Below are 10,339 nucleotides of genomic sequence, written 5' to 3' on the forward strand. Positions count from 1 at the left end.
GCAAATCTTTATCACTGTCAGTTATCAGATGGAGATAAGCAAATGAGCCAAATCCCTATATTAAAGTGACCACCACAAATGATAACAAATGTACTTTAATTCATTAGGTGTAATTTACAAGTGATTGAATTTAAACAATTAGTAGTTTAATCTGAATTGCAGAACTCAAACTGCAGTACACTACACATTCCAGTCATCCCCACTACTCAGTTATCCCCAGTATTAAGAAATAAGGCATATTTCAGGTGTGCAAGTCATGAGTGGATGCAATTCTTAGATGCCATATTTGCCCTTCAATTCTTCCACTTTAGCTATGTAAGCTTTCATTGCCTCTTCTTTGGCTATTCCTGAAATGAGAAGACATGCATCAGATGAAGACTAAAATGTTCTAGCCATATTCCCCACAGAGTACTTGTAATAGCCACTTGTTACACTTAAAGAACAAAGTTCTCCCCACTTCAGTTGTCTAGTAAGATCTATGAAAAAAGAAAAGGAGTACTTGTGGCACCTTAGAGACTAACAAATTTATTTGAGCATAAGCTTTTGTGAGCTACAGCTCACTTCATCGGATGCATTCAGTGGAAAATACAGTGAGGAGAATTATATACATAGAGAACATGAAACAATGGGTATTACCATACACACTGTAACCAAGAGTGATCACTTAAGGATCAACATCCTCTACAGCAAATAGGGAAAGATTAAGAATGAGCTCTCAAAACTGGATACTCATTAAAAACCAACCTTCCACACAAACTTCCTAGTGGCTGGACTTTACAAAAAGTAGACAAGCCATTTACAACACACACTTTGCTTCTCTACAAAAGAAAAAGGACACTAAACTACTACATGCCACAAGGGGCCACAACAGTGGTTCCCTTAACCCACCCAGCAATATTGTTAATCTATCCAACTATATTCTTAGCCCAGCAGAAGAATCTGTCCTATCTCGGGGCCTCTCCATCTGTCCCTCCACCCCCACGAACATGATACAGTTCTGTGGTGACCTAGAATCTTATTTTTGACTCCAACTCAAGGAATATTTCCAACACACCTCTGAACATACTAACCTACACAGAGCTTCCTACCAAGACTACAAAAAGAAGGATTCTGGGTGGACTCCTCCTGAAGGTCGAAACAGACTGGACTCCTACATAGAGTGCTTCCGCCGACGTGCACGGCCTGAAATTGTGGAAAAGCCGCATCACTTGCCCCATAACCTCAGCCGTGCAGAACACAATGCTATCCACAGCCTCAGAAACAACTCTGACATCATAATCAAAAAGGCTGACAAAGGAGGTGCTGTTGCCATCATGAATAGGTCGAAATACGAACAAGAGGCTGCTAGGCAGCTCTCCAACACCACTTTCTACAAGCCATTACCCTCTGATCCCACTGAGGGTTACCAAAAGAAACTACAGCATTTGCTCAAGAAACTCCCTGAAAAAGCACAAGAACAAATCCGCACAGACACACCCCTGGAACCCCGACCTGGGATATTCTGCTATCCCAGAACCATAAACCTGGAAATCCTGGATGCCCCATCATCTCAGGCATTGGCACCCTGACAGCAGGATTGTCTGGCTATGTAGACTCCCTCCTCAGGCCCTACGCCACCAGCACTCCCAGCTCTCTTTGAGACACCACTGACTTCCTGAGGAAACTACAATCCATCGGTGATCTTCCTGAAAACACCACTCTGGCCACTATGAATGTAGAAACCCTCTACGCCAACATTCCACACAAAGATAGACTACAAGCCGTCAGGAACAGTATCCCTGATAATGTCACGGCAAACCTGACAGCTGAACTTTGTGACTTTGTCCTCACCCATAACTATTTCACATTTGGGGACAACGTATACCTTCAAACCAGTGGCACTGCTATGGGTACCTGCATGGCCCTACAGTATGCCAACATTTTTATGGCTGACTTAGAACAACGCTTCCTCAGCTCTTGTCCCCTAATGCCCCTACTCGTGCTACATTGATGACATCATCATCTGGACCCATGGAAAAGAAGCCCTTGAGGAATTCCACCATGATTTCAACAATTTCCATCCCACCATCAACCTCAGCCTGGACCAGTCCACACAAGAGATCCACATCCTGGACACTACTGTGTTAATAAGCGATGGTCACATAAACACCACCCAATACCGGAAACCTACTGGCCGCTATTCCTACCTACATGCCTCCAGCTTTCATCCAGACCACACCACATGATCCATTGTCTACAGCCAAGCTCTACGATACAACCGCATTTGCTCCAACCCCTCAGACAGAGGCAAACACCTACAAGATCTCTATCAAGTATTCTTACAACTACAATACCCACCTGCTGAAGTGAAGAAACAGATTGACAGAGCCAGAAGAGTACCCAGAAGTCACCTACTACAGAACAGGCCCAACAAAGAAAATAACAGAACGCCACTAGCCATCACCTTCAGCCCCCAACTAAAACCTCTCCTATGCATCATCAAGGATCTACAACCTATCCTGAAGGATGACCCATCACTCTCGCAGATCTTGGAGACAGGCCAGTCCTTGCTTACAGACAGTCCCCCAACCTGAAGCAAATACTCACCAACAACCACACACCACACAACAGAACCACTAACCCAGGAACCTATCCTTGCAACGAAGCCCGTTGCCAACTGTGTCCACATATCTATTCAGGGGACACCATCATAGGGCCTAAATCACATCAGCCACACTATCAGAGGCTCGGTAACCTGCACATCTACCAATGTGATATATGCCCCTCTGCCATGTACATTGGTCTAACTGGACAGTCTCTACATAAAAGAATAAATGGACACAAATCAGACATCAAGAACTATAACATTCAAAAACCAGTTGGAGAACACTTCAATTTCTCTGGTCACTTGATTACAGACCTAAAAGTGGCAATACTTTAACAAAAAAACTTCAGAAACAGACTCCAACGAGAGACTGCTGAATTGGAATTAATTTGCAAACTGGATACAATTAACTTAGGCTTGAATAGAGACTGGCAGTGGATGGGTCATTACACAAAATAAAACTATTCCCCCCACCCCACTGTTCCTCAGACGTTCTTGTCAACTGCTGGAAATGGCCCACCTTGATCATCACTACAAAAGGTTCCCCCCACCCCCACTCTCCTGCTGGTAATAGCTCACCTTACCTGATCACTCTCATTACAGTGTGTATGGTAACACCCATTGTTTCATGTTCTCTATGTATATAAATCTCCCCATCGTATTTTCTACTGAATGCATCTGATGAAGTGAGCTGTAGCTCATGAAAGCTTACGCTCAAATAAATTTGTTAGTCTCTAAGGTGCCACAAGTACTCCTTTTCTTTTTGCAAATACAGACTAACATGGCTGCTACTCTGAAACCTGTTAGCAAGATCTATGTTGCACTAGAAACCTTTGGCAAACCACTTTAAAACAGCTGGAGGATACACAGCTGCTTCCTGGAAGCTCCTTAGTGCCAATCACTTTGTATTAAAAGAAGTGAATTGTGAAGTTACAGGGCTGGTGAGCAAGTCTCATACTGCAGTAGAGTAGTAAGAACTCAGCTGGAACAGTAAAATATTACCAAGCAGTCAGAACACTTTGAGTATGCCATAGCATCATGAGATTAGTGGAGGCTGTAACCCATTCATTGCAAGCAATTCCGGGGAGACATTCTAATTTGCATGCCATAGCACAGTCAATGAATGAAAGTGGGCCACCCACCTTAGAGTTATAGCTGCAATTCCTCCTAGGGATTCATTTGTTTGTCCAGCCTTTGTGCTGTAACCTTTAAACTGATGCTCAACTACTTGGCTATTTAGTAGCAGCAGCCTAAATGCTCACAAAATTAAAAAATATTACACTCTTGATCTAGTGCAGTGGTTTTTAACCTGTGGTCTTCAGAGCTGCATGGGCCCACATACTATGTTTAAGATTTCCAAAGGTGTCCATACCTCAATTTGAGATAAGGGTCTGCAAATGACCCTTAAAGATTGAAAGCCACTGATCCAGTGAGAACATCTTATTCATAAGGTTAGCTCTATAGGCACAACTGTGATGGGGTAACCCCTGCACAACAGGAGTTGCTCCCTATGACAACTTGTTTGTGTCACCCATCCTGTACCTTGCCCTTTTCCAAGCAGGAATTACCTGCCTTTCCCCCTTCACGTTCTCCCTTCCCCGACCCCCCAAACAAAAGGGCCATGGAGTTAGAAGTGGAGTTGCTTCTCTTTCCCACCAAGTTGGCCCCAAGCAACATCAGCTGTAATTCCTTGCATCATAGGAAGTGTAGGCTGGCCTCTTTCCTGACAGGGCCTGCATACTACTTCCAGGTGACAGACTTTCCCCAGCAGGGGTTGGGTTTAAAACAAAGCAGCTGCAGGACAGGCAATATTTTAAAAAACCCTTAAAAGTTTCATACATGTAGAAGTGGGATTTACATTCTTGGTTGGACAGTTTACAACATTTTTGTTGGTTATAATTTGGTATTGCATGTGATTTGGTGTTGCCTTCTAGAGAAGGAGCCTACATTCCTTTCAGGATTCCCCCGGAAGGTACTTTGACAAAGCATGCAGCTTTGTTCAGTCACAAGCCAGTTTACTGTGTCTAAAAGACATCTTAATGCCAAGTTACAATTCCTTGCTATGTGACTAGGTGGCATGCAGTCAAGTTGTAAGGAAGTTAAGAGGGACACTCCAGGCTGTTGGATCTATATTAGACCTGCTCTGATTTGTTTGCAGGGGCATCTGTCATTCTTTCCGCAAATGACCGTTGAACAATGACTTGAGACACAAGCTTACTCTCCAAGACAACATTTGGATATAGTGCAGATAATAGCAATACACCTACCCCTCGCTGTGTTAGGAGAGGGTGGCTCAAAGCAGTTTGCCTTTTAGGTACATTGCTACCTTAGTCTTGGACTTCACATCTGTGAAGTGATTAGGTGAGCTGAGGTCCCAGCGATAATCCCTCTTGATTGGAAGAGCAATTTAGTTAATGCAATGGAACACAGAAACTGCATCAACATTATTGAGGAGAAGAATGATCCAGTCGTTTGGGTGCTAGCCTGGCACTTGGCAGACCAAGATCAATTTCTTGCCTAAGGTTACACAAGAAGTCTGTTGCAGAGCAAGTCAGTCTGTGCCTCACTTCTCCGTATGCAGAGAGGGCTAATGGTACTTCCCCACCTCAGAAGGATGGGAGGAAAGGTTAAAGACTGAAGTGCTCAGATACTATGATAATGGCTATATAAAGATCTAAAATAGATATGTATAAATAACCTGGGGCACTTTTGTAATTAGGTATTGATTTGAACAGTTCAATGCCAGTTCAGAAGTACCACATTAGAAGCGTTAAGTCTGCTGTCCTACAGTGTTAACTATCCATTAATTATATCAGAGTATATAGGTAAGTGAGCCTGAACCTGCCAGCAGCAACTACTAATTGTCTTGGACATGTAGTCACAGAAGACTTCTACTCATTCATTAAGTAGCGAGAGTATTAGGATTTGTGACCAACCCTGCTGTTTTCATGTCATCTTTAATAAAGGACTTACCTTTTAATGCATTCCAGGCATCCCACTTTGCTTTGCCTTTGAAGTCAAGAAAGCCAGGGCGCTCTAGAGGAGACAATATTAGCCATAGAAGAGTCAGTGGATACAAACCACACTGTTGGGAATCTCATGTCCTTTCAGGAGATTGCTCTAGATGTGGTGGTTCTGTGTCACAATGGTCTCTCATTTCAGAGATTATACTTCCTGAATTAGCTCTTTCTAGACTACACTCTATTTTGTTCAGAAGCTGGGGAAAGCCAGTTATAACTTTCTAGCGTTAACAGAACTCCACATTGTCATCTCTACTAAGTTTATTATCTATTGTTGGTGAGAACTCAAGTTTACTATGACTCAATTTAAACTTCAGTTTACTTTGTGCACTTGACAGCACTGCCAGTTTTCCTGTTTGGATGGGCACTTCATACAGTAACAGGGGAAAACACATTAGTAGGACAGCAGTTGTAAAACCAAAGTAGGCATGAAGCTCAAGGGCAGCTGTAGTTAAAAAAAAGTTTGAAGGTTTGTTCAACTTAAAGTTGGTGTCCCTTCAATAATAAGATATGGTTGACCTCTACAACCTAGGTAACCTTAAGGCTTCTTAGGAATGAGTCACAGAGTACTAGAGTTTTCTGCTACATCTTGGTTAATTCTGTTAAGTTAAGGGTATCAGCAGAGGTGCTCAACTGTAACTCAGTCTTAAGAGATGTGAAAGATATTGTAGCCAAAGAGATGGCATAATACACAAGAGAAAGGTGATATGAAACCTCCTCCCAGTCTCAAGAATAACTTCCAGCTTTTGGTCTTCTCAAAAGAGTCAAAGTTCTCAGTGTTCCCAATTAAATTTAATATGCAGTCATGGGTAAGTGCTATGAGACCAGTGGCTAGATGTAGAGGCAGAGCATTAGCCTTGTGCTGGCCTTGCAGCAGTGGAGTGACCTATAGCATAGTTGGTAGTTCCACCCCTGTAACAAAATGGGAAACTAGGTTATTGCTCCACATGTGCCTGTTCCAGAAGTAAGCTATGAACGGATATATGATTTTTAGTGGTGTTATTGTGAAGCAAGTTTTAATGGCATGCCATGACACTTCAAGACCACTAATTTGACTCTGAACAATTTTGCATTCCATGCTGTTCCAGAAGCCTAAGCTTAGAGCCTAGCTAGTTTTCTTTTCACCTCTGCTCCTTTGCAGAGTCAGGCCTACAGTGTAGTGTAAGTTTGTCTATACAAAAAAGTCTGTGTGCGTGTTTAACAAATCTACAGTGTGCCAACTCCAGGCAACTTGGAACCAAACCCATGTCTGATGGGCCTCACCACTAACTGAGTCAGTACGCCAGTGCTTCAGCTGGCATTTTTCCATTTCTAGATTTAACTCACTTCAGATGTTATGCAAGACCACTAAGATTGTTTGCACCATTAGACTGGGAAATTATGAAAGTTTGCCTCTTAAGATAAGTGAAGCAGTGGAACAGGCTTAGCACTGTACCTCATCTGTGGGTGGACTTGTTTCTCCTCCAAATCCCATAGCCAGCTCTGATTGAAGTTTCTCTTGTTTCAGTACACACCTGCTTTTTTTATGGCTTCAGCTGCCTTTGGTTTTCTTTAAAAGTAGTACTATTTAGGCCTTACCTACACTGTTTTTATACCAGTGCAGTTATGTAAATGCAGATGCCCATTGTATGCTGCAATTTACCCCGGTAAACTAGTTCAAGCCCCATTTCCACAGATGCAGCATCTACATCAGTGCAATTCTCCTAGTCTAGATAGCCTCTTGGTCACAGCTGCCCAAAAGCTGAAAATTAATGCTATTTCATACAGCAGCTATATAAAGGATGCAGGATTCTTAGGGTTTTCTATATTCACAAGTTGCACTGATATAACCTCAGCTAGTGCACCTTCTGTGTTTTAGCTGGTATTTGTTCAAAACTGGTTATCAGTTCAGTTAATGCCTGTAGATTTAGAGAAGTATAGACCAGATTTAAAATCAAAGTAAGTGTCATTAAATTGCACTAGTCTAAACCAAACTAGTGAAAAACCTTTAATCATATCATTACGACTTGTACTTGGCCTTAAAAGATCAGAAGAAAGTTTACTTGCTTTTCACCTATTAGTCTGGCACTAGCAGTAGGGTAGCTACATTGCTTTTCCCTACATCAGTCTACTAGGGGCAGCTATTTTAAGGTTTGAGAATAAGGACAATTGGTTATTTGCTTAGGGAGGCATTTACATAGCTATCAATACCCTATTTATTTTAATGAGGCGTTGGTTAATCTAGTGCAATACAATTTACTGGCCAAATACATCTACATACAGAGGATTGAAACAGTATTGCTCCAGCATATAAAAATGGGAGGACCCAAGGTCAAGAGTAGTTAAGAATGCCAAGTAGAAAAAGTACAAAATAAAGAGAATTGAATGCAGGGTAAGAACACACAATTATTTTTATATTGTTTAAGCAGCTCTCAGCTGAATAGTAGAGGGTTGGGTCAATTTGGTACATTTATATGTAAAGGTTATGCCAAAGCAGCAGGACGCCCAAACTTTCAGAAACCCACTCTTTGCCCACACCATAGAGACTTTGCCTCAAAAAAGAAGCAGTGTAGTTGTTTACTGTCAGTGATTTGAGAGCTAGAGGTCAAGGTCACGTTGCATTATACACTGCTCAGTTTCACTACTTAAGAGTAATTTACAGCAAGATGGACATCTAAAGCCATTAGCAGCCTCTTAAAGTGTTAAGTGAGCACTTATTTTCTCTTTATTGAAAATTAATGTTTATGAGCACTTATTCCTCAAGCCTAGAACTCCTTTCCATTACATACCTGTGTTTATCTGTCCAACTGTAGCTTGTTTGAAGTGACTGTAGATGTACAGCATTTCTTCATCTGTTGGTTGAGATTTCAGTTGCTTAACTTCTTCAGCAGCTTTATCAAACTCAGCCTAAATGAAAAGATCATAAAGTCTACGTTGGTTTTCACTCTTGCCAGTAGATATTAGTTTAAATCTTGAACTGACAAATGTATGGTCTGCTTGAAGATGACAAAGTAGCAGGAAGGACACAAAAATTAAAGTTGAAACCAAGTATCATGACTGGAGTTTACATGAAGGTATGAGACAAGAGATTATAAACATTACATTGTATGTAGATAGAAATGCTAATAATTGTAACACATTAAAAGTCAATTGAACTGTGTTACTAATCAGTAGTTTCAACTCTCCCCTGTGTTACATCAGTTTGTGCCCTGTAGGATGAATGAAAGTCTGCTATTTTGGAAGCAGCAGCAGGATCAGAGATGTTTGCTATAAATATTGCATGGGAAAAGAAGTTGGGAAATCTGCAGTGAAGATTTGGTAGAAAGGAAGCCTTGAACACAGCCCTCAAATGTTAAGTATTCCCACCCCTTCACTCCCCCAATTAAGGAAGTTCACTTTGTGATTCTGAGATTATATAGTCAGACAGTTGGCACCTAACATTTTTGCTAGTAATTACCAGCCATTTCCCACCCCAACCCCATCCAAGTGAATGACCTCTCCCCTGTATATTCTCTCCACCCCCATTCATTTATTGTCTCAACATGTTACACAGCAGATGTTTATGCAAGCATTTTATGTGCCACTTTTGTGGCAGTGAAGTGCTATCCCTTATTTTATAGGGCTGCACATGCACACACAAACTGAAAGTAGTTGCTAGCTTGCTAAAGAGTACAAGGACATGCCAACTCCACAACTTGTGTCCTAGTTGTTACCAAGCCAACATATCCAAGAGGTCTGATAAGAGAACAGTCTTCTTTCCCTTGACACCAGCCCACTGGCTTCAGCAGTGCTTCGTTCAATTACACTGGTGTGAATCTTGATAATCAGGCTACTTGTTCACCATGGCACCTTCACACCAGGCCCTTACTAGCCCCATGGGCAGCAGCCTGAGTCTCCACTACCACCCAGGGCGCCCTTATGCGACCCTGTGCATCCATGCAAACACCTCTCCCTTTGTAAGGCTAATACCACCCCCCATAACTACTTGTAATGGCAGCACTACACAGGCCTCGGGTTACTAGGAGATGGAGAAACAAGAAGGATGCAGCAGACGTGCCCTACGCCGCTTATAACCGCTGCGCTGGGCATGCGGCCCCCCCCCAGGGTCGCTCTCAACCCAGTTTCAGAGTGGGGGCCTGCCCTGCACAACCCCACGGCCGCCTGCAGCCCCAGGCCTTAGCGCTGCAGCGGCTGTGGGGGCGGGGGGGGGGGGGGGGGGGGGAAGCGGCAACTCCCACTTTGCGGGCTCCAGCCCCAGCAGGAGCAGATGGCGGCGGGAGCCCAGCTCGGGCGGGGAGGCCCAGGCTGGCTCCCTGGGCGAAAGGAGAAGCCGCCTGGGTTCAGGTCTCTCTCTCACAGGGAGCGGGAGCAAGAAGCCTCCGGGAGAAGGGCGGAAAAGGGGAAGGGGGGGGGGGGGAAGAGTCGCTACCGCCGAGCCAGAGCCGCCCCCTCAGCCTGGGGCGAGGGGAAGAAAAATGGAGGGGCCCCCAGCTACAGGGGGCGAGACCAGGCGAGTGAAGCGACCCCCCCCCCCCCGCCCCGCTGAGGGGATGGGAACGTGGGGGGAGGGAATGTGAACGGGCCGCTCCCCGCCCCACAGCGCCTCCCCCCAGCGCGGGCTCCCGGTACCTGAGACATAGCAGCGGTCGGGAGCAGCGAGTTGTCGCGCGGCTGATTCACTGGCTCGCGGCCCCGGGCATCTGCAGTCCCGCCTTCCCCCACAGACCCACCCCTTCAGCCATCACCAGAGCGACCG

At 44.1% G+C, this 10,339-nt stretch overlaps 1 protein-coding gene across 1 annotated transcript; it reads right to left on the reverse strand.

The window, feature by feature from the left end:
• Positions 1-79: 79 nt before the first annotated feature.
• On the reverse strand, positions 80-10,329 carry DBI (diazepam binding inhibitor, acyl-CoA binding protein). The gene is made up of 4 exons (XM_048869145.2): positions 10,213-10,329; positions 8,373-8,490; positions 5,558-5,620; positions 80-347 (listed from the first exon to the last, which is right to left on the reverse strand). Exons 1-4 carry the CDS (start codon positions 10,219-10,221, stop codon positions 274-276), a joined length of 264 nt encoding a protein of 87 aa, XP_048725102.2. The 5' UTR covers positions 10,222-10,329; the 3' UTR covers positions 80-273.
• Positions 10,330-10,339: the final 10 nt, after the last annotated feature.

This window comes from Caretta caretta, chromosome 11, assembly GCF_965140235.1.
Source record: "Caretta caretta isolate rCarCar2 chromosome 11, rCarCar1.hap1, whole genome shotgun sequence".
Lineage (NCBI taxonomy): Eukaryota > Metazoa > Chordata > Testudines > Cheloniidae > Caretta > Caretta caretta.